A 26,823-nucleotide genomic window follows, 5' to 3' on the forward strand; every position below is an offset into this window, starting at 1 on the left:
GGGCGTGACTCGTCGCTCCCATGTAACACCCATCTTGCGCGAGCTGCACTGGCTCCCGGTGGTCTTCCGGGTGCGCTTCAAGGTGTTGGTTACCACCTTTAAAGCACTCCATGGCTTAGGACCTGGTTACCTATAGGACCGCATTCTGCCACTGATTGCCTCCCACCGACCAATACGCTCCCACAGAGAGGGCCTCCTCAGGGTGCCGTCAGCCAAACAGTGTAGGCTGGCGACCCCCAGGGGGAGAGCCTTCTCTGTGGGGGCCCCGGCCCTATGGAATGAACTGCCCCCGGACATACGAAGGATCCCTGACCTCCGTGCCTTCCGTTATGCTCTGAAGACCCTATTATTCCAGCAAACTGGTCTGACAGGATAAAGGTTTTTTAAATTAGGTTTTGATAGGGGTTTTAAAATGATTTTAGTTGGATGTTTTAAATTTGGCCGAATGATTGAATTATTTTAATAAGCTTTTAATTTTTGTTGTATATTGTTTTTACCATGGCTGTTCACCACCCTGAGTCCCTCGGGAGAAGGGCGGTATATAAATATAATAAACTAAACTAAACTAAACTAAACTTTTCAAATTAAAAATGCTCATGAAATCAGGGGAGATATTGAACCTTTTGAGAGATGTCCTCCAGAAGTTGATGCCCCAAGCACTGTCCTGATCAAGGTTCTTGATATTGAAGATTGTCAAGGTTTCGATGGCTTTCAGACTTCTTTTGCAGATTGATAGTCTTTATATAGTGATTCCCGGCATAGATGATGCTGTGATATAAATTCTCTGTTGCAAAGCTCTTAAGGCACATTTGACAGGGCAGAAGGGTGGGGGTGGGTAGGAATTGTGGTAACAATCAATATGCCCACTCAGGTAATAGATAAAGAACTGTTTGAAATTCCTCATTGGTGCGTCTTGAAATCACATCTTGGAAATCACACTTTGGAAACTGCCTATTTCTATCATATATCTACCCATCCCTCTATTCTCTTTTGAGTTAAGCAACTTTACAGTATGCAGAACTTTAAAAAGGAACAGAGAGAGAGAGAGAGAGAGAGAGAGAGAGAAAATAGCAAACACAAATAGCTTAAAAATAGCAAGAACGAAGAAAATAAAGACATGAGATTAAAAAAAAGGAAGAGATAAACAGTACAGCAAAATCTAGTTTACACAACACTATTAATTGTACCTATCCATAAACTGACCCATGGATTACTTTTTGTTTTTAAACTTGTTACCTCTCTTTTTTCAGCATCTTCCCAACTCCGTCCAATCAGTTTTTTAGTTTTCTCCTTTGCTTAGCTCATTCACCCTTCCTTCCTATATTTGTTTTGAATTCAATCCTCATTCATACTATATGAGGAAAGTCCTTTTGTGTTCAGGTCATGTTCATCTTATTCTTGAATCTTTTTGCTTTATTATGCTTCTGAAGTACCCTAATCTCATTGCATTCAATTTGTTTTTATATTCCTTCTGATATAGCCGGCTTTCACCCCATATAAAAAAGCAGCTGAGGCATGGATTTACGTACAGTCATTTTTCCTTTCCACAATAGACCACAAACTATTTACTACCTTTCTCTCAGCTTTCCATCTGCACACCTCAAAATTCCTCATCTGTTTTTTCATCTTTAGTAAATATTCTTCCAAGAATATTCTTCAATCACCTGCTCTAATTTTTCACCATTTGCTATATGTATAATTTGCCATTGTTTACTCCATTTTCTCTGTCAAACACCATTCCCTTGATCTTTGTCATATGATTCTCCAGTGCCATAATTCCACATTCCACATACCCTACGGTATATCTAACATTTGCTATACATTATTTTGCTTCTCCGGCAGCCGCAAGCTATCATCTGTATAAAAAATTCATTCTTTCACATCCCCATCCTACACATCATTATGGTTACTACAACCATTACTTATGTGTTTATCCATAAATATATTAAACAACCAAGAGGACACCATACATTAGTTCAGTCTCTGTTCAGTGTTAAAACACATGATAATAGATAGTAAATGTATCATATGTTCTTATGTATGGTTTGTTTCTATCATATCCTTTTTTTTTCTGTATTCTTAGAATATTAGAAGTTCCTTTTTATCATTCCTCCCAAGTAATAACATGTACAACATTGGTTGTGATTCCCCTCTTCAACTTATAAATGCCATTTTCAAATTCTGTTAGCAGATCTACACTTCAATTTCATCTTAAATAAATTCACAACGTACATTTTTAATTCCTTTGGGCCTGCCAGGGACTCCTTGTTTGGCCCTCTTCATACCCACCATCAAACTCATGTCTCATCAGACCTTTGCACTTTCTCAGGCCTCTTTAATTTTAACCAGTCCTTGGTCTCCTTTAACATTCTACAACTATTCATCTCTCTTTATGTACATATTATACAATAGCTTTCTCTTATCATTTTTGTAACTACCACTCTCTTATATGCATTGCTTCCTTATTCACAGCCTCTTTTCATCATTCCTTCAAGCATCCTCTTTCACAGTTCCCATTACATTAGTATAACTCCACATATTTTTTTTCACTTTATTCTAAGAGTTTCATATCCTCTTTCTTTAGTGGCTCTTTTCCTTTCCTTCTGTTGGGAGGGAAATTAATCTACCTTCTGATTTTTTTTCATACAGAATGCATCATTTGACTTTCACTCTAGTTTTTTAAATTCCTCTCCTTTTCTCCCATCTCTTTTCCTCCAATACTAGACATGCTTATTGCAAATAACCATATTCAAAACTAGTATCTTTTTCTATGCAGATAACTACCAGACACCATTCTAATTAACTAATAGCACAATATTTTCCCCCAGGAACACATTCATTTACAATATTCACAATTTTCTCCAATTCATTCCTGCTTTGGCTATTATGATAATTTACTAAATCATTACATGCAGTACTATAATAGCCAACTTATGGAGGCATCCTCTCATATTCCCTTATAACAACAAAGTTAGCACTGATTTGTCAGATGTAAATGCCTTATTCTCCAATGTGTAAATAATGTATATATGGAACATCAGAGGTTAACTTATTCTTTGGACTTTAATGTATTCATAACTTACCACTCCCATTCCTAGCTCCACCCCTTGTATATATAAGGAGCCACCCTCACCATTCTCGTTGCTTCTACCTTGAATATTCAGTGAATATAGAATGCCTATCATAATTAAAAAGAAATATATTTAAAGCTCTAACTCCTATTATCTTTATTGAGTCTGATCCTGAAAATATTGCAACAATCTGGTAGCAGAGGATGGTTAATTGACTCAATAAGTAATTAAAAATGTCCAAGAAAGATAGGCCCAACACCAGGGCCTACAGCAAAGAAATAGAAACTGATCAAGAGATGATCAACGAATCCACCAATGCGATTTCGAGAGAATCCGAAGAATACACCACTGAAGAAGAAGAACTAATGAGTGAAAATAATGACCAGAAAGAAATCGAAATAGAAAATAACGAACTCAGGTCAGAGATATTAAAGGTACTAAAAAGCCAAAAGAATGATGAAAGTCTCATCGCGGACCTCCAGGAGATGCTGAAGAACAGCGGAGCAGCGAGAGAGAAAAACGTCATTAAAGAAAAACCCAAAGATCAAAAAACCGTAAGTGAGATGACTACTGAGAAAATAGTTGTTAAAAAGAAAAGATGTGATCCCGCGCGAAATTTTGAATGGCAGCCATCTTGGTTTCAACGAACTTCAAAAGAGAATGGAGCAGAGCCAATCAAAACGCTCAGTTCAAAATTTCTGGCGCGAAAAACACTATCAGACGAAGAAAGTGAGAAAGAAGTCTCAAACTCTTCAGATGATCCAAAATCAGAAAGTGAAGACGATTTAACAAAATCTCAAGTAAAATCAGCAATGAAAACACTTTTTGCTGCTTTTGGGCCAAGACTGAAAATTACCAAGACATCTACGAAGAAGCAAGAAATCAAACCGGCGACTCAAGACCTGCACGCTCCCATCCTGACTTCGAAAGCGACGACGCCCGAGCCCAGAGAGCCATGCCGATTTCGCCCTACACCACAGACAAGATCGAATGCCAACGCACACAAAAAGAAGAAAAGAACCGTCGCCACCACCAGAACCCCAAAAACCGAGCCAGAGACCGACTCATCTGAGGAGGAGCGGATCGAGAGAGCTGAAAGGGAGAGAACCTTCCACGACGCCACCAAAGAAGAAATGAGCAACGCGCATGTGCGAAACTACGTAGACGACCCAGAAGGACTTGAACTGGCCAGAGAACCGCGCAGACTCATTGCAAGCATCCCAATGCCGTTCTGTAATTTCCTGCACTTGAGAGATCACGGACTGCCCCAGGTTGTAAGTAATGGACAGAATAATGTAGGTAACTTACCCAATGACTTCCCAAAACTTAGAATTGATGGCATTAATTTACAAGAGTGGTATCAACAGCTTCAGGTTATTTTCATGAAAGAAAATTTACTATTCTTTATAACTAGCCCTCCAAGAAGACCTTGGACTTTAAAAATAGATTGTTTACATCATAGAGCATTTTTCATAATAATATCTAGCGTGTCTCCTGCAATGTATCATAGCATCAAACCAAACCTAACTGTATCAGAAATAATTCAATGCATGTTTAATCTATTTCACAGCGATAGCGTAGCTACAACCACAAGAATGTCTAAGGATTTCTTTTCCTCTAGAGTAAAACCAGGGGTTTCTATAAGTGAGCATTTGATAAATCTAAACAAAATAAGAGCTGAGCTACAATTGAGGGGGGAAGTGATTTCAGATCAAACAATGAAAAGTGTTATTATCAATTCACTTGATCCATCATGGGATAGCTTTATGTCACACTTAGATACCATTAATTTGGGATATTTATCCATAGAAAGTCTATCTAACAAATTGATAGCAGAAGACAATTCAAGAAAAAATCGATCCAGTAACCAAACAGACCACAAACCTTTTAGGAAAGTAGTCTTTCAAGATAAACATAATGAGGCCTTTAGATGCTACAATTGTGGATCCAGGGAACATAGTAGAAGAGACTGTCCCAAAGTCTCAAGAGAGAGACATAGGCCAGAATATAGGAGCAAATATAATTACAGACAATCTTCCACAGATAGACACAAATATAGAAGTCCACCAAATTACAAAGAAGGTAGAGGGGGTAGAGAAAATTCAAAAGAGAGGAAATCTGGGTCACTGAATGGGCTAAATAAACAAGACAGCACCAGAACACAGCAGGATGAGAATAACAATTGGCTTATTGATTCTGGTGCAACAAATCACACCACCAACAACAAAAGTATATTATCTTCATTTATAGAAGATAAGTTTGTGATAAAGGTAGCTAATCAAGAAAAGGTTCAAGTACTAGGCAAAGGAAATGTGACCTTGCCTGGTCTAGGGAAAATAGAGGGGGTATTATTAATCCCAGAAATACCTCACAACATACTAAGTGCCATAAAATTAAGCAGAGAATCTGATATCAATATAGTTTTCTCAAAAGGGAAAGCAACTATAGAAAAGAACAAAACAAATGTAGGTACTGTAATGATAAAAGGAGGTCTACCCTATCTGATAACTAAAGAAAGATGTTTACATAACATTGATTCAAATATGGAAGATTGTATTGAAGCAGATGATGAAAATGTCAGTAACAGTGACAATGATGAGTGTAGAATAACTCATGATCACAAAAATACATACAAGGAAAAGAAACCAAAAATAGGTAAACCAATTCATGATGAGTGTGCTCACATCTTACACAGGAAGTTAGGACATGCAAGCTTTCCTGTAGTACAAAAAATGACTGAACACGCAGAAGGTGTCAAAATAAAAAATTGTGAAAATTATTTGGAATGCTCAGTATGTAAATCCACCAAACTAAAAACCAGTCCCAGACCAAAAAAATCTAACAGATCAACTAACAATATTTTTGATTTGGTACATATGGACTTAGTTGGTCCATTAAGTCCCTCAATTACCTATAGAAAACGTTACTTCCTAACAATAGTGGATGACTACAGCCGATATGGTTTTGTTTACACATTAAAGCACAAGGATGAAACATTTCAGAAATTTAAGGAATTCTACAAACGTATAGAAACACAACATAATATCAGAATAAAGCAAATTATGACAGATAGGGGATGTGAGTTCATGTCTAAAGAATTCTCCCAATGGTTAAAGGATAGAGGAATGTTACATTTCACGTCCAATCCTTTTTCTGCATTTCAAAATGGAGTTGCAGAGAGGAAAAATTCCACACTACAAACCATGATTAGGTGCACATTAGAGGATGCTGGTTTAGGCAAACAATTTTGGTCAGAGGCATTACATTATTCGAATTACACTCAAAATAGAACCTGGTCCAGTATTGTGAATAAGACACCATATGAGGTGATGTACAATAGAAAACCCAAATTATCACACATGCACATATTTGGAGTCACTGCAGACGTACACATACCTAAACAATTGAGGAGAAAGGGAGAAAACGTATCCAGGAGATTAAGATTCATGGGATACGAAACTGGAACCAAAGGGTACAGATTTATTGATAGTAATAACAAATTTATAGTATCCAGAACAGCTGTGTTCCATGAACAGGCCAATTGGTCAAAATTGCACCTTAATGAAATATTTCCTAATAAATGTAAAGATACGATATCTTGCGAGGAAGGAACAACAGAAAATCAAAATATTAACAAAAGTAAGAACAAAACCAAAACTTGGATTAATAGTCAGCATAAAATAAAGACAGACACATTAACAAAAAAGGAAGCTAGATATTTGCATGATAACCATAGCAAGCCTGAAAGAACTATTAGAAACAATAGAAACCAAATACCAAATAAATACAAAGATTACATAATGCATATGAATGGAGAACAAATAACACCTAATACATATGAAGAAGTATTGAAACTTCCACATGAAGAAAGAGAAAAATGGGAACTAGCTATGGAAAAAGAGATGGAAAGTTTACAAGGATTAAATGTATTCACACCTGCGATCGCACCTAAGGATAAAACAATTATAGGTACCAGGTGGATTTATAAAATTAAGAACTTAGAAGGAGGCAATACCTTATACAAGGCTAGACTAGTTGCACAAGGCTATGCACAAAAATATCCAGAAGACTATACTGATACATATTCACCCACAGTGAGAACAGAGAGTGTCAAAACAGCCCTTGTAGTAGCATCTGCACTCAATCTGGACGTATTCCAATATGACATACAGACCGCATACTTACATGCAAAATTAGATAAGGAAATATATGTAAGAGCACCACACAGTCAATACACTAATAAGAACGAAATTTGGTTATTAAATAAGAGTCTGTACGGATTAAAGCAATCCGGCAAAAGATGGTACGATTGCTTGGTAAAAGTACTTAAGACCATGGATTTCAACGCCACCACTGCTGATAATTGTTTCTTTGTAAAAAAAAGTAATGATCATATTGAATTTGTATTAATTTACGTAGACGATATTTTATACATTGGAAAGCATAAAGAGAGCAGGGAAATCTTTGTAAATAAGTTAAATGAACACTTCTCACTGAAATCTCTGGGTAAAGTGAATAAATACCTTGGTGTGCAAATTAACAAAACTAAAAGGGGATTCAAACTTACACAGAAAGATAAAATCATCGAACTCCTAAACAAATGTAACTTAAATAATGCCAAAACCTGTGACACCCCTATGCAAACTGATTTTCTTAGAAACACTGATGAATCTTCCCCTGAGTTTAAAGACAACACATTTTACAGATCAGTTATAGGTTCACTCCTTTATATATCTAATTGGACTAGGCCAGATATTGCATTACCTCTCAATCTATTGTCAAGATATGTTAGTAAACCAACCTTGTATCATTGGGAAGCTGTCAAAAGAATTCTAAGATATCTGAAGGGTACATTAGATTTTTGTTTAATGTTGGAACCCAATAATGACAGAGAACCAAAAATTACTTGTTATGCTGATGCAGATTGGGCTGGTGATACATCATGCAGAAAGAGTACTTCTGGTTATGTTTTTCTATTGAATGATTGTCCAGTTTACTGGTATACTGGTAAACAAGAACTAGTAGCCACTTCTACTACAGAAGCGGAATATGTTTGTTTGTCCAAGGCTGCAAATAACCTTGTATGGTTCAATGATCTGATCACTGATGTTTGGAAGAAACCCACTTTACCATTTATTATGCATGAAGACAATAAAGCGGCCATTGAAATATCCAGATCCGATGCAATTGGACAAAGGTCCAGGCATATTGATATAAAGTTTAAGCATGTGAGACAACTGTCTCAAGACGGATTCATTAAAGCAATACATTGCGATACTTCTGAACAATTAGCTGACATATTAACAAAACCCTTACCTTCTAAACAACACAAATATTTAACTTCTAAATTATATGTATTATATTGTCCCGAATCAGAATGTAATTGGTGTTGTGTAACGAACCGGCATTTAGAGGGGGATTTGTCAGATGTAAATGCCTTATTCTCCAATGTGTAAATAATGTATATATGGAACATCAGAGGTTAACTTATTCTTTGGACTTTAATGTATTCATAACTTACCACTCCCATTCCTAGCTCCACCCCTTGTATATATAAGGAGCCACCCTCACCATTCTCGTTGCTTCTACCTTGAATATTCAGTGAATATAGAATGCCTATCATAATTAAAAAGAAATATATTTAAAGCTCTAACTCCTATTATCTTTATTGAGTCTGATCCTGAAAATATTGCAACAAAGTATTTCTGACCTAAATTTTAGCCCTTTTGTTCATAATTTAACCCTTCATTTCCCTGCATATATTCCACAACTTTATTTCACGAGATCAGATTATTTCCTTAACTTTAGAGGCCTCACAACTCCTTAACAAATCTAAGTGGCTCACAAATAAAAAAGAAAATAATTTATATAACAAGAACATCACTGACCAGAAGAACAAACACCTAATCTTAAATTAGATGGAACAAATCTAACTGGAAAGGGCAACACAATCATCTTAACTAAGGCTTGAGACAGCAACCAGGTTTGCTGGTAATGTACAAAATGTTATAAGGGTGAGAGCTGCGCACATTTTGAGGGTTATATTATTCCAGAGGGCAGGTACTTAAAATCAATAAGCAAGATGACATTGTTTAAAAAAGACCATCTGGTGTGCACCCACCCTGCTTATTCCACTGGATGGAATAATCCCCAGAAACAAGTGGAGATTATAACTTTATCAGCATCTATTACATCCTTCCCGTTTCCCTTAGTTTCACAGACATTTTTCTTTCTTTCATTTTATTCATTAATTCATGCTCTATAGCATTTATCCTCTTAGTTCCCAACTTTCAGTCTTCCATATGTCTGGTCATCACCGGACGGTCTATAGATATTGATTTCTACTGCCCATCATAGCATTAGTCAGTGAAGGCTTTCACATAATTCTTTTCGGTGAAATAGAGAAAGTGTAAACTAGGTCACCAGTCTTAAGGTTATCTGTGCCACTTGCATCATTTCCTGCTCAGGAAGGGCACTACAGGTCAACTTTGGCACACGAAACACAATTTTGTCCCAATTATATGCAAGCTAGGTTCTCTACTAGAGTCTCATTTGCAAGCCAAGATGCTGTTGCTCACATCCTACAAACTAGGAGATATTCTCACACTTATTCAGGATGCACTCTGGCTTAGACAGAGATAATTTTGGACAAATATGGGGATTTATCAATTTAAAATGTAAGAGAATATATGACAAAGACCATTAAGAAAAATCAGTGCAATGAGCATTAAATTAAAGGAGAATTATCTCTTTATTCCCTTCCTTCTTTTTTGCTATGCCCCCTTCTTAGCTTTTAATGCCCTGGCTAGCTCTTTGCTGCTCTCTGGAGGGAAGTACAGGATGTTGTGTTTATACAATAAAATGCAACAATAAGCAACAGCATTCATACATTGCCCCACAGCATAATGTATAATTTGTTTAGTTTCAGTTCAATGTGTTGTGCAAATTCAGTCACTTTGATTTATCATCCTGGCTTATGTTTAGTTGCTGGGGTGCAGGGGTCGGTTCTACTTACCTTTACTACTGGTTTGCAACGGGGCCGCACGTGCTTGCTTGCTACGCTCACACGTGCGTGCACTCTTCCGCGCAGAAGCGTTCTGATGACGTCAGGGTCGATGGGCGGAGCCTCCCACCGGTTTTACTACTGGTTCTATAGAACCGGTGTGAACCAGGGGCAACCCACCACTGCTGGGGTGAATAGAGCCAGTTGTGGCTCACTAAATAAGCCGTGTTTAATCAAACCATAACTTAATGCAATGTGCGAGCCCAGCTTCCCTTTCTCAATCCTAGTCAACCCCAAAACTGTAAGAAGACACATCTCTCAAATTATCCAGGTAAAAAAAAAAAGAAATAGAAACATCCTGCTTATTTAAGGAGAGCAGGGACAGATTCAGCATCACAGAGCAAAAATATGCCCTATGTGCATAGCATTTCTTATATCCCTTATTTTCTTTGTTCTTGATATTCTTATCCATCCTGACTTCTTTGTCAGATCTGAGGATCGCAGAGGGAACTCACAACTTAGCCCCAATAGATCAGCACAAAGAATAGCACCAACTACCTGACAGCATCAGCAAGCAGCTCTATTTTTGTACTCAAGCATGTTGCATGCCCTTTCTGTTTATAACTCACCCCTTCTCATGTGTTCGTAAAGGCAAGAAGAGAAACAAATATTTAGGAGAGCAAAACACCTTTGAGTTTTACACTTCCCTCCAGAGTCCATGAATTTGTTACCATATATTTGAGAGCATTTATTGGTCTGCAAAGAATTCCATATTCTTTGTCTGCTGAGTATTTTAGAGTGTAGAAAGTCTTGATGGACATCCAATCAGAGGGCAGATGGTTTTGCAGCAAGCACCTGTCTACATCCCCAACTGAACAATAACTCAAATGGATCCTACAAAATATAGGCAGACAACGCCTCACTTACTTTGAATACTTCGATCATTGTATTTGTATGAATGTATTCACTATCCAAAGTGACAATGCCAACAGATAGGAATGTTCCCCCAGTAACACTGTCCCCAGACTCCTTTGGCTCACTCTTTAGAGCAGAGGTCTTCAATTCCCAGAATTCTCCACAAGAATTCTGGAGAATTCTGGGAGTTGAAATCCACATTGCCAAGTTTGAAGACCTCTGCTTTAGAGACACTCTATTGGTTGTTTCTAGCCATTAAGTGGGTGGTTGCCTCCTGAGGCTTGCTAGGCCTGGATGACATACAGATATGAAGAGTCCAGCCTTCAGACCATTTCCTGCTCATGTTTTGCCTACCCTTTATGGTAGAAGGTCTATGCTGAAACTTTTGTGGTGCTAATGGCCATTTAGCTTGAGGAAAGCTAAATGGCCATTAGCACCACAAATATTTTAGCATAGACCTTCTACCATAAAGGGTAGGCAAAACATGAGCAGGAAATGGTCTGAAGGCTGGACTCTTCATATCTGTATTTCTTCCTCAGGAGGCAACCACCCACTTAATGGCTAGAAACGACCACCAGAAGGTTTAAATAGGGTATTTCCCACTGCTACGGTTTGGAGGAATCAGTATTGATGACTGTGCCTTGGACACTTAGCTCAGACTCCTTGGAAATCTGCCTTTTAGATCTTCATAGACAAATAATTTTATAACTGAAATGTAGAACAAATTTGTCACATAACAAACTGATAAAAGCCTGGGTGCTTCAAGTAGGGAAGAGTAGTTTGCAACCCCTAAGCTAAAATGCATTGTAATTTGCAAATATCTTTCCACCCCCCATGCTGCAAAGCTGTAGGCATAGTCATGTTTCCTAATGTGCATTCACTCATGTTCCTGTTAAGTTCTCCATCATTAATTCTTTAGCCAGTTGTATCATCACCCACAATGATGAGAACTAGAGTGAAGTACATAATATGCAAAGCTGTAGAAGATTCTTAAGAGTGATTGTCTTAGCAGCCATCTCATCATACCTTTCCAGTTAATAGCTAAGGTGTCAACAGGATCACCAGCTTTAACCATGCAAAAAAAATCCATTAGATTCCATAAGACTCCAGGCAGACATCCCCAAGTGATTCTCCATTCTTGAAGTGAAAGTCTGTTTGAGTGTTATGAATCCAATTCCCATAATAGATTCATCTGACTATGATTATTTTTATCATGATAAAAAACATGGCAGCAGCCATTATTTGCTTTGTGTGCAGATGAATGGCAAATCAGTACAATCTCAATTTTCTTTTTACTTCCACTCAATCATGTCTGATTCTTGGAAACTACCTGGACAAGTCCCTGCAGTTGTCTTGGCAAAGTTTTTCAGAAGTGGTTTGCCATTGCTGCCCCCCAGGGAAGAGAGGAAGTGACTGGCCTATGGCCACCCAGCTGACTTTGTGTCTAAGGCAGGATTAGATTTTACAATCTCCCAGTTTCTAGCCTGATGCCTTAACCAAAATACTAAACTAACTCTCTCCATGTTGTTATGGATGCCATGAATTCCTGAGCTGACCCAATATAATCTTAGCATGGAGTTTATTTTTTATTTTATTTTATTATTCCTATTTCTATGCCTCCCACTCTCCGAGGACTCTGGGAGGCTTACACCAAAGACAGTATACTAAATAGCATATTGCCCCCAACAATCTGGGTCCTCATTTTACCCACCTCGGAAGGATGGAAGGCTGAGTCAACCTTGAGCCGGTGAGATTTGATCTGCTGATCTGCTGAACTAGCAGTCAGCTGAAGTAGCTGCAGTACTGCACTCTAACCACTGCACCACCTCGGCTCTTAAGCTTGGCTCTGGGGTTGACTTCCCCCAGGACACATTGTTCTGGACTCCACGACTAAAAGTATCTTAGCCATCTTATTTAGAAGATGATTGTACATAGATGTGTACAGAGTAGTTCTTGCTTTAAAAACGTCTTGTTCCAGAGTATCAGAGTACCTCTAAGCTCCCTAAATTGAGGGTATAGGAGCAATTATGTATCCAGGCTCCAGACCCCATAGGCTTCCTGTGAGTGAATCTGTTCAGAAGAGTGCACAGTACATCTTTCTTGCATTTACCTCATTTAACAACACCCTTATCCTGCATTGATTTGTGATTTTTAAATATTTTCCAAACCAGTATCATTTGATATAGCCAGTTTGTCAAGAGAAGATCAAACCCAAACCCTTTCCGAATTTACTTTTCTAGTCCCATCTCCTGTTCTAAAAGTTGACTTTAGGCTTTCTGATTCAGTTCCAAACTCCAACATATAAGAAATAAACTTTTCCTATAATTGTACTCCAAAGCCAAATGAGGAAAAGATGGAGTAAATCTTCTTTTCTCCACCCAGAGTCAGGTATACTATTAGGTACAATAAAACAGAGATGCATAGTTTGACTTAGTATGTTATGTGAGCTCAGGTGAAGTTTTATCAGGTTCAATTTGAGTTGAAACTCCTTCTTGTGTCCAAATGTGAGGTCTAAAGCAGTCTTGTCTTCCTTGATAGCTAGTAGAGTTAGTATTTCTACCAGTGGTGAAATCCATTTTTTTTTACTACCAGTCCGGTGGGCATGGCTTGGTGTGGCTTGGTGGGCATGGCAGGGGAAGGATACTGCAAAATCTCCATTCCCACCCCATTCCAGGGGAAGGATACTGCAAAACCCCCATTCCCTCCCCACTCTGGGACCAGCCAGAGGTGGTATTTGCCAGTTCTCCGAACTACTCAAAATTTCCGCTACCGGTTCTCCAGAACCTGTCAGAACCTGCTGGATTTCACCCTTGATTTCTACCCTTCTTAATTCTTTCATGCTAGTGAGATTGCATTTCTGTCCCTTGGAAAGTTGTTCTTCATTGTTGATGACTCATAACACAAGGACTAAGTTTCTCTCCTGACAGAGAGCCCTGAGAGCAAGTTCCAACATGCTGTGTCCATGGCAAACATTGTTTGTTTGTCTCTCTCCCTCTGCTCAATAAAATGTAACCAGGTTCTGCTTCCAATAGATGGGCACTGCATCCTGAGGTGATAAGGTCTGAACGAAAAGTAAGTGTACTTTTCACAGAAATGCAAGGGTCAGAGGACAGCCTCTTATTAGGCACCCCTCAAAAAGCTTTCCTTTACGTCATGATGTGTCTGTATTACAGTTGTGTATTCCAGCTCGTAGATTACAATGTGTAGGGAAGTAATTTGGTTAAGTTATTCCTGTAAAAATTAAAGTTGTAGTACTTAGAAAATTGATGTATTTATTTGAATATAACTTTTATAACCTAAAGATCACTTCATCAGATGTATGCAATACTGAACTCAGTTGTTCATACATGCCCGTATGAAGAGTAGTGGAAAGTATGCAAAATGTCGGTATAGACAAAAATATTTAGCAGTGACTTTCATAAACAACACATTTGGGATTTTTGCCTCTTGAAAAAATATATTTCCTTTTTTTGGATAATATTTTACCTATCAATTTTATGAAAGTGTAATTCAGTACTGTATATTTTATTTATTTATTTATTTATTTATTTATTTATTTATTTATTTATTTATTTAATTTATTTAATTTATTTTATTTTGTCAATCATGTATTTTATAAACATATGATTATGTTTACACTTAAGATACAAGTGTAAACATAATTATAAATACATGAAAAGGATACGAATAAAATAAAACATTAAGACAGGGACGGTAGGCACGCTGGTGCGCTTATGCACGCCCCTTACAGACCCCTTAGGAATGGGGTGAGGTCTACAGTAGACAGTCTAAGGTTAAAGTTTTGGGGATTTGGGGAAGAAACCACAGTCAGGTAGTGCATTCCAGGCGCTGACCACTCTGTTACTGAAGTCATATTTTCTGCAGTCTAGTTTGAATCGGTTTACCATGAGTTTGTATCTATTGTGTGCTCTTGTATTGTTTTGGTTGAAGCTGAAGTATTCATTGGCTGGTTGGACATTGTAGCAGATGATTTTATGTACTATGCTTAGATCAGACCGAAGACAGTCTTCTAGGTTCTAGGTTGTCTAAGCCCAAAATTTCAAGTCTGCTGGCATAAGGTATTTTGTTGCGAGCAGAGGAGTGGAGGGCTCTTCTTGTGAAATATCTCTGGACTCGTTCGATTGTAAAAATGTCCGATATGCAGTGCATATATGCAGATATATACATTGACTGATTTTTAAACAGGTATAAGATTCTTTGTTATTTTGTTTTGAGGAGGATTTTTTTAATGGGGGGAGGGATCTATCTCAATTATTCAATACAAAAAATGAGTTTTTGTGGGTGTATGCAATATACCTTGCCCAGTGATTTTTTTTCCCTCAACAATTTTCCTTTCTCCTTTCTCAGGTTGCCTATGGCACCTGTGGAAGCCCTGTATACCATTCTTCAAGACGAGATCCAGGCCTTTGAGAAGCACATAAGAAGTTGCCAGCAGGCTTTTGACATTCACACTCTTTACAATGTATTGTTGCTACTGCTCCATGAAGATGATGGTGTAGTAGAGATTCACAGTCTCGAGCAGCTGGAAAAGCTTGTGGAGTCCAAGGAATGTAACAGAGAGGACATTGTGAGAATTACAATTAGTGAGGATAAATCCGACATCGCCAGCTACATTTCTTGGTTTGTCTCTTATGTGAGCTACCTAAGTACTTTGAAAGAAGAGTTTGATGCCAAAGTTGTGTTTCCTTTGTGTGAGAACCTATATGTTAATGATGACTCACTGGATGGGTTGCCTTTAGGATTCCTGAAAGGATGCAGGCCTCATGCCACGGTGTCAATAGCACGTACAGCTAGGCAGTTGTTTGCCCTCAGAAGGAAATGGGCCTTGCTCTTAAAAAAGGACTCAATCTGTGAGCAAGCTTTCCACCCCCAGAGTTGCCTTGATCTGCAGGGTTTTGCTTACATCCATCCCTTTGTGAAGATCTTGAGGCTAGTCCCAGATCTTTTTCATAAGAGCTTAGCAGCTGCTGAGCTTACTAAGCAGTGGGTGAAATACCACGCCAGCAGGCATAGCTCCCACCCAGAACATTCACATCCAGTCCTAATCCGGAGGTGTGATGACATAAGAGTGATGAAAGGCAGTCTGGCCCATCCCTGGCATGGTGCATCCCTTTGCCAGTCTGAACTATCTCTAAATCATCATGACTGTATGAAGACCTCGCAACCATCCAAAGCCGACAACAATAAAAATAATATGGATATGTATAAGACAACAATTATCCAGGAAAGGAATCAGCTCCAGGAGACCTATGGGGAGCTCCTGTCCCTGCTCTGGCGGGAGGAACGTTCTTGGACACTGGAAGGAGAGATTCAGGAGGTAAACCAGAGGATTTCGGATCTGCATCTGCAGCAAGAGGCCAAGGAAAGTGAACTAGAAGCCCTTGAGCAACAACTCAAGAAAGGCAACTGGAACGTGTCTAGAGCACAGCGCCAAAGAAACCTCTGTGAGCTGAATACATTACAGAGACAGCTTAGGCTGGAGAAGTACCGCAAGAACATCTTGCAGGGAGATTGGCTACTAGAGTTGGAGGTCAGGCCAATCCTTATACGACCAATTTATACAGTAAGAGTCTAGGTTAATAAATTGTGGATAATCAAGGATGGTCACAGTTCTACCAGCTCTGGAACAAAATGCAGATCTTCCAATAGCTGTGGAGAATTGGGTCCTGAATAAATGAAAAAGGCAGTGTACTATATTTGGAGGGAATAGAGGCGTTTTCATAATGTATTAGTGCCCTTGTGTCAAAGAATGGAGGAAACGAATCCCTTTTGTTAGGTGTGGCTGTTAGGCAAAAGGGGTTCTTCTGGATTACTTAATTCTGCTATCATGTGAATGATTCATGTCATTTTTGTTTGCCTTCCAGTTGCAGGAACGCTGCCAGAAACTTATGAGGTTTTTGCAGGCCGAGGAAGACATTCAACATGATCTCCTGCCAGCTGATAGAATTGATTCACACGCTTCCTGCAACTCAGTGGGCCTGAACATATTGAGTTCTTGTCCTTGAGAATGAAGAGTGCTCTAGCCTACAGTGATACTGTTAATGTAAATTTGGTTTCAGGGGAAATTCCCCATCTCACTTTCCCCCACCTTTATACTACATAATATAATTACCTCAGTCCTAGCTTCGTAAGCTGTATTGTAATGTGTTTTACTAAGGGCTGCCGTTGATGATTGTCTGGAAGCTGCAGCTGATGCAGACTTAGTAATGCATCCCTTATCATGGATGTAGATAACGTAATGCTAGACTATATCTTTAAAAGTCCAGTCAATAAGACTAATGGTGAAAGATGCTAGGAATTATAATTCAATAACAACTATGTTTCTCACCCCTGATAAAATAATTTAGGTGCCTGTAGTAATTCATTGTTGATATCCTTGATACTTTGGAATAGGGCAAAGTATATATGATTACTGACCAAAATATCTTACCATGGAGTCTTGCTTATTGGAGAGTGAACCCAGATTTCTCATGTCCTGGAAAAAACCTACTGTTTCAGCTACTTCAGCTGGAACATGCAGATGTTCCAGCTTACAACCACAACTGAGCCCAAAATTTCTGTTGCTAAGCAAGGCAGTTGTTAAGTGAATTTTGCCCCCATTTTACAAACTTTCTTTCCACAGTTATTAAGTGAATCACTGAAGTTGTTAAGTTAGTAATATGGTTGTTAAGTGAATCTTGCTTTCCCTTTGACTATGCTTGTCAGAAGGTCACAAAAGGTGATCACATGACTCTGGGACATTTCATCTATCATAAATATATGCCAGTTGCCGAGTGTATGAATTTTGATCACCTGACCATGGGGATGCTGCATGGTTGTAAGGTGTGGAAAATGGTCATAAGCCAACTTTGAACAGTCACTAAATGAATGGTTGTAAGTCAAGACTACCTGTAATTCAAATTTGCAAACAGCTCATGTGGTACAGAATAGTTGTAATTTACGATTGTAAGACCCTTTTTTGTGTTAAATGAAAGAGAAACAAGTAGGACTGCTTTGCTGTGGTTAGACAAGTCATTTTTTTTCTCCTGGAATTTTACAATAGTGAGTTTATCAAGGGGAATCTTATTCTTGGTTTGGGAGCACACTGTATGCTAAATTTGTGAAACTGGTTTTGCAGTTGAAATGACCACTTCCTTGGTATTAAGGAAGTGTTTTCCCAGGGCAGAATTTCATCCACCAAAAGGTTGAGCAAAGGAATGGAAAACAGGAACCAGAAACTGTGTTCTGGAAATAACCAAATCTCAAACAAGAAGCACGGGCATTGATGAAATCAGTCATGATTTAAAGTCATGGCAGTCAAAAAATTCCTGAACTAGCTGAAATAGAGACATACATTGCTGACGAAGTTCAACTCTTTGTCTGGCCTATTTTGGATCTGGAGCATTAGTGTATTCTGGGATTTACTCCTGCATCTGGAATGACTAGAAATACTCACTTGTCTTATTTGCGCAGGTTGCTGTTGTTTCCAATTTGTTGAACCTCACAGTCATCATAAATGCAAGCTGTTGTTGCACCTTGCAGAAAGGGTGACCCAGTAAGTTCTTAGCTCAGATGAGAGCAAATCAAGGGTTGCATACTGTCTTGGAGCACTCCAGAGTTTGCATTCTTCACATCCTTGAGTCAGTAGAAAAATATGTTGACCTAAAATGGTGTTATCCCCATAGGAGTTATGGATTTAATACAGGGAAGTTTCAAGCAGTGATTTCTTTTTGTCCTTTATTCAACATCACTTGCTAAGCAGGAATCCTCCTTCACATCTAGTGTACCATACAGTAAAGTGGGGTGGAATTGGCAGGATTTTGCCTTAGTTCAAATTTCACCTGAGTTATAGTAAATAGTATAAGCAAACTATCTTCATATAGTGGAGTCTGAGTGGCGCAGCAGACTAATGCTACTGTTAAAGGTAGTATTTAGCTTCCAGCTGCCTGCAATTACTGCAAGTTCAACTCTCACCAGGCTCAAGGTTGACTCAGCCTTCCATCCTTTCTAAGGTAGGTAAAATGAGGACCCGGTTTGTGGGGGCACTAAGCTGACTTTGTATAAAATATACAAAAGTATGAAGGCTATTGCTTAACGCATTGTAAGCCGCCCTGAGTCTCCGGAGAAGGGCAACATATAAATCAAATAAAAAATAAAGTAAAAATAAAAAAATATAGTTGTAGTCTTAGCAGCTCTGTTGCCTATAATATGGAATTAATAATATTGGCTAACTTTGCAGGATTGAATTCATCAGGTAAGTTTAATAAGATGTGTTTTGAATTTATAAACTCCCACATGCTGCCTCAACTGGGAGGCAAGGAGGGGGAAATGATGAAACATGCATTGTGATATCGCGGTATAAGCTCTTCTCCTAAAGAATATGGAAAAACAGAGTTGGAAGGGACCTTGGAGGTCTTGTAGTTCAACCCCCTGCTCAGGCAGGAAAAACTATACAATTTCAGACAGATCGTTGTCCAATTTCTTCTTAAAAACTTCCAGTGTTGGAGCATTCACAACTTCCAGAGGCAAGTTGTTCTACTGATTAATTGTTCTGTCAGGAAATTTCTCTTTAGTTCTAGGTTGCTTCTTGATTTGGACACTTCTTGATTTGCATCCATTACTTCTTGTCCCGCCTTCAGGTCCTTTGGAGAATAGTTTGACTCCCTCTTCTTTGTGTCAGCCCGAGATGTTGGAACACTGCCATCATGTCATCCCTAGTCCTTCTTTTCATTAAACTAGACATACCCAATTCCAGAAACCGCTCTTTATGTGTTTTAGCCTCCAGTCCCCTAATCATCTTTGTTGCTCTTCTCTGTACTCTTTCCAGAGTCTCAACATCTTTTTTATAATATGGTGACCAAAACTGGATGTGGGGTCTATGACAATTCATCACAGCCAACTCACTACAGCGAACTTGTCAAGGCCATCTTGCTACGGCCAACTGGCCATGGGACAATTTACCACGGCCAGCTCTCTGTGGGACAACTCACTGTGGGACAAGAGTTATACGAAAATCAAAGCAATAGTAGAATAGAATCATTAAAGAAGGGATGCAAAAGGAGGGACAAAATGAAATGTGAATGACAAAAATTAAAATATTTTTTATTTATTTTAAATAATTAAATTGAATTCTTAAATTGTCCTGTGACTTGTCCTACGGCGAGTTGGCCATGGTGAATTGTCCTGAGGTGACTTGGCTATGGTGAGTTGGCTGCAGCGAATTGTCCCATTCCGTTCCAAGGGTCATCTTACCAAGACATTATAGAATGGTATTAACTCCTTCTATACTTGTAATGTTGCACACAAGTAAGGGGCAGATCATGCATTGTGACTGCACTTTTTTTCTGATGAAATATTAGCTTGCTGTAGGTTTCCTGGTATATATGCTGGTATAGTGGTTAAGGTGCTGGCCTAGAAACCAAAAGACGGTAAGTTCTAGTCCCACCTTGTGCATAAAAGCTGGTCAGTCATTCTGTTCTCTCAGCCCAACCCTCCTCACAGGGTTTTGTTGTTGGGAAAATAGGAGAAGAGAGCATTAGAAATGTGTGCTGCCTTGAATTCTTTGTCAAAAATTATAAAGGCAGGATAAAAATCAATCAATCAAACAAACAAATAAATAAAAAGCTGATAATCAGCTGATGATGCTCTTAGTAATTTAGAAATTATTTCACAACTGTTTGCTGCTTTTCCTAACAGTAAAATTTGCCAAGGAAAAGAGAAATATGGGCTTTGGGGCATACACTGAAGTTTGAATAAACTTGTGTATAAAACTTGGGCCTAAATGTATTTAATTAAGAAGTATGTTTTTATTTAAGGTGGAAGTGTTTTCTGTAACAAAATTAAGACAGGGGCCTGAAAAACACTTCTAGAAGGATCATGTGGAGTACAACAATGCAGGAACAATATTTTACCCTTTTCTCTAGTCTGTTTCTTTTCGCAAAGTCCCAATGATTTTTTTTTCTTTCTGGTTCCTCATCTGGGGCAATCTTCTAAATTTTGCTTACATTATAAGCATTCACATAGTATGCACAGTTGGCAGCTTTTGCACCCATAATATACCTATCTTGAGAAGACAGACAGACAATGATGATAGATGGATGGCTAGATAGATAGATAGATAGATAGATAGATAGATAGATAGATAGATAGATAGATAGATAGACAGACAGATGATAGAGATAATGTTATTTATAAATATGCATTTGTCTTTTCTTTGATCCTAAACTGGAGTACATTTTAATGAAAATTTGAGTTCAGTTTAATGAACAGAAAGAAATGGACAGGGATAGCTTCTTTGGTGCGGGAAACAGAACACATGCTATGCCTGCATAAAATCAGGCAATTGAATTTTGTGTTTCTAATTATGAGATTTCTGCTGGCAAGCCAAGCACAGGTGTCTGGCTGAAACATCTGAGAGGCAACAACAGTCAGAGTAGATTATTTGGATCTGGTGTCAGCAACAGGAACATCTTTCATTTATTTATAACCTGGACTGAGGCTTAAGGAACACAAGAACAGCCTTGCTAATAATCATCTAAAGAAAAGGCAACTCAGAATGCATGTACATGTGTGACAGTGGGAAGGGACAACTTTAATTGAATCCTTTTCTTTGATTCTACTTGAATGGAGTTGTTGTTTTTTTGCTGGATTTTCCATTTCAGGAGCATATAAACGGAACCAGGCACAACATACCAGTGAAAGGTTTATTGGTGCAGCCATATCCTTCCTATTACATTCAGAAGAGTTGTATTGGGGTTTCTGCCCCGACAGTTCAGATTTGCTACACAGGGCACAATGGAGGTCACTGTCTGTGGGTGGGGTAGGCTGGCAACCAGCTGGGAATGAATAGAGGAATATATATATGGCCTCATGACAATCCAGCCCTCAACAGGTAACCCCTGAGGTAGGTGGGTAGGGACGGCCTCCATTTTACTAACAGAGAGAGGCAGTGGAGCAGATGGTGCCATGAACCAAATACTTATGCCATATGGTTTGCTGCCTCACTAGAGGCAAGAGTCAGGGTTGGCCTTTTGTGTATATCTTTTATTCCACTTACATAGAACAGATTTGGAACAGGACTTCACAGTTCACTAGAGTCCCTGCATAATGACCCAGTAGGATAGCACTTCTGGAATCTTGCACTGAACTTGTGCTGCATGGTGTTTGTGCATATGTTTGGCCTATGAATCAAGCACAAATACAATGTACAGGACTGAATGAATGCAACTGAAAAGGGAGCAGGCTTTTCAGATTCTAAAAGTTCAAATTTAGTGAACAAAGCCAATGCATTTTTCATGCAATTTAGCTTTGTCACAAAATCTGATCTTTATATGGCAACTGTTAGTGGGAGATACAAGGATGATATGGGCCTGAGAAAAAGGAAGAAGATTTTAGGGTCAGGTAAAATCCAGGAGCTAGAAACTATTGCTTTGACATATCAAAAGGCAAATAAAGACAATCCTTTATCCCTATAGAAAGCTTGTACAATACAGTGCTTCAAAACTACAAATGCAGAATATTTTAGCTCTCTCTCAGAGACATCTTATTCATTAATTGTCAGGGCCAAACCATCAGTAGCTTTTCTGGAGAAGTGACTCTGTTGGCCCAGCTAGGGCTGCTTAAAGAAATACTAAAATGAACAATGCAATGACCATGGAGAGACTAAAGAACAAAGCAAGAGGAGCAATGAAGGTAAAGCATGGAAGAATACTAAGTGGAAAGGAGGTGACTGAGTACAACAAGCAAGCTTGGTGGATCAGATAATTAGCCAGATTAGGTTTCAGCCTTAGTTTCTGAGATTCCTAGTTGTCTGGTTGCATGTTTGACTTTCTTTACAAGAGGGGAGAAAAACAGCATGAGAATACTGTAAAATCTTTTTGGATGATCTCACTTAGAACCATATCCATCATTCAATTTTCACTCCATCATTAGTCAGTTTGTTCCTGATATTCAGCCTGTACCATCAAATTTTACCTGCACTTCTTCCTTCCCTGTTTGAATGGATTTGCTTCCTAGATCACCCCAACACTTTGGACAACCAAGGAAACAGCAAAAATAGGCACAGTACTTGCCACACTGATGCATGTGCCCACGAATATTGCACAAATACCACATTCCACTTGCTGAACACATCATGGTACTGAAAACCTTGCTGGCACACATTGCAATTTGTGGTCTCCAACAGTCCTTATTGCCATTCCTCAAAAGGAAAGGATCAAAAGTTCCCATAAACATGAAATCCCAGGCAAGGATATCATGCAGAAGAGCAGATGAAGCACACTCTCTTAAACAGTCATGAGACTAAGTGGCTAAAGTTCAATAAGGAAACACCAGCTATTCTTCCACTTCCTGCTATCACCCCAGAAAACTGTTAATTCTGAAAGAAAAGCATCGCCCTTAACATTCCAGAAGGTTTACTTGCCTCTTCCTTTGTTAACCTGCTGCTATTTTCCCCACTGCAAAACAGTTTAATCTGTTTGACTTCTCTAGACAGGAGACTAATAACAACTGGCTAAGGTGTCTACATATTCAGGTCAATATATGGCACAGCACTACAACAAGGTCTGTTCAGAAGGAGCATGGGTGATAGTGGCTGGAATTATATTCTGTCTGTCCATAAGAAGGCAGCAACTCCTCTTGCTCTGCCTTGCCCAAGTTCTCTTCTGGTCTGGAGCTTCTGGGAGGGTTGTGTCTCAGCTGCCAATTGGACTAGACCTATGATCAGTTCCAAAGCCACTGCAGGAACAGCACGAGGAGAACAGCTTATCCCACAATGCTAGGAAAGAACCAGTAGACATATAGCAGCCTGCTCATACTGGCATGTGAAGTTCATTGTATTCATCTCGCCCATCTTCATCAAAGTTTGGCTCTGCATCTTCCGAGTCTAGCTGCAAGTGAGAGGGAAGAGAGGAATGAGTATCCATTCAATCACAGTGGGTATCTCTGTTACAAGTCAAAAGCCACAGGGTGTTGGGGAAGTTGGAGGATGGTCAAGAGATATCTGGGAAAATGCATATCTGCTACTCTAATGCAGTAAGGTAGACAAACATTAAATTGCTTGTTCTTCCTCTTCAAGTGGTACCTGTGCGGCATACTTTATAAAGCATACTATCCATTTGACAAACGTAAATGTGCACAATGATCATATAAAGATTAGTTCTCTTAGCATCTTACCGCTTTCAGTTCTCTTTCATGGAAGAAACGTGGCAACAGGTATCGCCGTAGAGGAACTGTCATGATCAGGACAAATGGGAAAGCCAATGATGCCACTGTGGATTTTACCACCCATAGCAATACAATGCAAGCTAGTTGGATGCATGTGAAAAGATTCATTCGCCAAGTCCTCACCTGAAGGAGAAAAAAAGGTGTCACAGAAATCTTGTGCACAGAAGCAACAACCTGCTTACAAGACAAAGATTGATAACAATAAAACGGATCTTGGAAATAATATTAAACATCATGAAACATCAACATCTGCTTAGCCCATCACCTTGGGAAGGACTCAGTAGGATAAAAAATGCCAAATTCAGTCTGAAATCTGGTTGACTGTGCGATGAACAACAACAACAACAACAACAACAACAATAAACATCATATATTTTAAGAAGGTTCTTGGTTGATACCTAGGACGCTGGCAACAACCCATATCAACCATTAGCACCAATCAATGGTATTTGTGACACATTTGTAAATGTCCAGTTGACTAAGTTTCATTTTTAATGAATAAAAGAGAATAATAATAATTATTATTATTTTATGTGGTGTCTGAGCCCCAGTGACTCTCAGTGAAGAAAACTATAGGAAAAAGATAACAGGAATAGAAACATTAGACAATAACTATTATTAAAACACACAGTCTCTATATTCTTAAATAAAACACCATTGTTTTGGTAATGCCATCCCAATCTCCATTCACTACTTCCACTTGCAGACATTCTTCCTCTTGCCATCCAATGGATTCATTGTTTACCTTCTCAATTCCCCTGAAGATATACTACATTACCTTGATAACATAAACGTGATCAGGGTGATGCTTGGATGGCATGAAGATAAGGAGGAGCCTTTCATATAACTGAATGCCAGTCAAAGATGTCACGCCCATATACAGAAAAACCCCGAACAGCACAGCCAATGGAATCTGACGTAGTATATTTCCCATGGCAATGGAGAGACCTGCAAATAGCACAGAATGTTTCATTTTCTTTCAAAAATACCAATGTAACTATAGTGAGAATATAAGACAAAGCCTAAAATGGCACATGTAACTTTCCAAGGAATTCAGAAGAATGGAGCTGGCAGAGATATACAGATATAGTGGTACCTCAGTACTTACTACTTCAAAACGTATCGAATTTGGTATTTAACACATTTTGATGTGAAAATGTTGTCCTGGTACTCAGCGTTTGTTTGGTATTCGAAACATTGCAAAAGGAAGTAGTGGACAGCTGCAAAGGACAGACTGAAAGTCGGCTATGCCGGGAAGGTTGCTGACACAGGAAAAAGGAGAGATGGGAAATCCTTCCCGACTGAAACAAAGTATCATGTCACATGGTTAGCTTGGTACTCATCCTTTTTAGTACTTGTCATGCCTCCTGGAACCAATTAAGAGTGAGTACAGATATTCCTCAAGTTATGACAATTGAGCCCAAAATTTCTGTTGCTAAGTGAGACATTTGATAAATGATTTTTGTCCCATTTTATGACATTTGTTGCCATAGTTGTTAAGTGAATCATTGCAGTTGTTAAGTTAGTAACATGGTTGTTAAGTGAATGGCTTCCCCATTGATTTTGCCTGTCAGAAGGTGACAAAAGGTGATCACATGATCCTGGGAACACTGCAGCCATCATAAAGATGAGTCAGCTGCCAAGCATCTGAATCGCATGACCAGTGGGTTGCTGCAATGGTCACAAGTGTGAGAAATGGTCATAAGTCACTTTTTTCAGTGCTGTTGTAACTTCAAACAGTCACTAAATGAACTGTTGTAAGTCAAGGACTACCTGTACCGAGATACCACTGTATACAGATTCATAGTTTGGAAGACAGAAGAAGATCTGCTGATTTTATTATTTCTATGATTCTGACAAAATCATCTGCTCCAACTTCTTACCCAACTAAAGTATATATTAGAGTCATTAAACAGAAGATGATGGCTCAGCAGATTAATCTAACTTCATCAAGTGAACATAATCACAGAGAACATATTCCTCTGAGAGGACCTCACCAACAAGGCCAGCGATGAGCACTCCTGTCACACGTTGTTCTTTCACTTCCTTGATCTTTGGCTTCTCACCAGGTGCTATGGCCTTGCTCATTACAGTAAGGGCATTGACATGAGTAATGGAACGGACAGTGGCAGCTGTGAGCCAAGGCAATCCCAAAAGGGCACAAAGTCCTCCCATCGTCCCAATAAGCAGCAAATCAAGATGGAAGCCTGACCCCTTCAACAGCTTCCGTTCCTTCTTGCTGACAATCAGACTACAAAAAAAAAAAAAAAAAAAAAATGGCAACAGAACATGCGTGAGTTTCAAGAACACCCTAACACTGCTTTGCTTTACTAAGGGAAATATAAAGAAGTCATGCTCTTAAATGTTTTGCAACAGTTTTTTTTTTCAGTTAGTTAGGAAAGAGATGGGGCACATTGGTAATAAATGAAAAAGCAGAGCCAGCAATTAAGTTCTATACTGCAGATAAAGCTTCCTGTGTAACATGCACATAGTAGTTACTGGAAGCAATGGGAACATTCTTGTGAAATGTGGACATTAAGAATTTTTAAAACCCTCATTGCCTTGCTTATGACTTCCTTACCATTTCCAGTGGTAGAAAATGTTTTTTTT

The 26,823-nt window shown here is 38.8% G+C and overlaps 2 protein-coding genes across 6 annotated transcripts in view; one reads left to right on the plus strand and one right to left on the minus strand.

Moving 5' to 3' along the window:
* Positions 1-15,299: 15,299 nt before the first annotated feature.
* Positions 15,300-17,132, plus strand: LOC117675237 (uncharacterized). Of its 3 annotated transcripts, none has more exons than XM_034433688.2 (2): positions 15,300-16,454; positions 16,875-17,132. In XM_034433688.2, the coding sequence occupies exons 1-2, from the start codon at positions 15,365-15,367 to the stop codon at positions 16,934-16,936; spliced, it is 1,152 nt and encodes a 383-aa protein (XP_034289579.2). In that variant the 5' UTR covers positions 15,300-15,364; the 3' UTR covers positions 16,937-17,132. The 3 variants fall into 3 exon arrangements, with proteins under 3 accessions (XP_034289579.2, XP_034289580.2, XP_034289578.2); XM_034433689.3 differs by having other exon boundaries at positions 15,300-16,327; XM_034433687.2 differs by having other exon boundaries at positions 15,301-16,540.
* Positions 17,133-21,678: 4,546 nt separating this feature from the next.
* SLC4A3 (solute carrier family 4 member 3) overlaps positions 21,679-26,823 on the minus strand; it is a 66,312-nt gene continuing 61,167 nt past the window's right edge. For all 3 annotated transcript variants that reach the window (XM_060687844.2, XM_087881611.1, XM_060687845.2), the window contains 4 exons: positions 26,211-26,464; positions 24,992-25,161; positions 24,163-24,336; positions 21,679-23,876 (listed from right to left, as the gene is read on the minus strand). In XM_060687844.2, the coding sequence (XP_060543827.2) occupies positions 23,799-23,876; positions 24,163-24,336; positions 24,992-25,161; positions 26,211-26,464 (676 nt within the window). In that variant the 3' untranslated portion in view covers positions 21,679-23,798. The remainder of the gene's footprint in view (positions 23,877-24,162; positions 24,337-24,991; positions 25,162-26,210; positions 26,465-26,823) is intronic.

This window comes from Pantherophis guttatus, chromosome 1 (assembly GCF_059756535.1).
Source record: "Pantherophis guttatus breed Tessera chromosome 1, ASM5975653v1, whole genome shotgun sequence".
Taxonomy (NCBI): Eukaryota; Metazoa; Chordata; class Lepidosauria; order Squamata; family Colubridae; genus Pantherophis; species Pantherophis guttatus.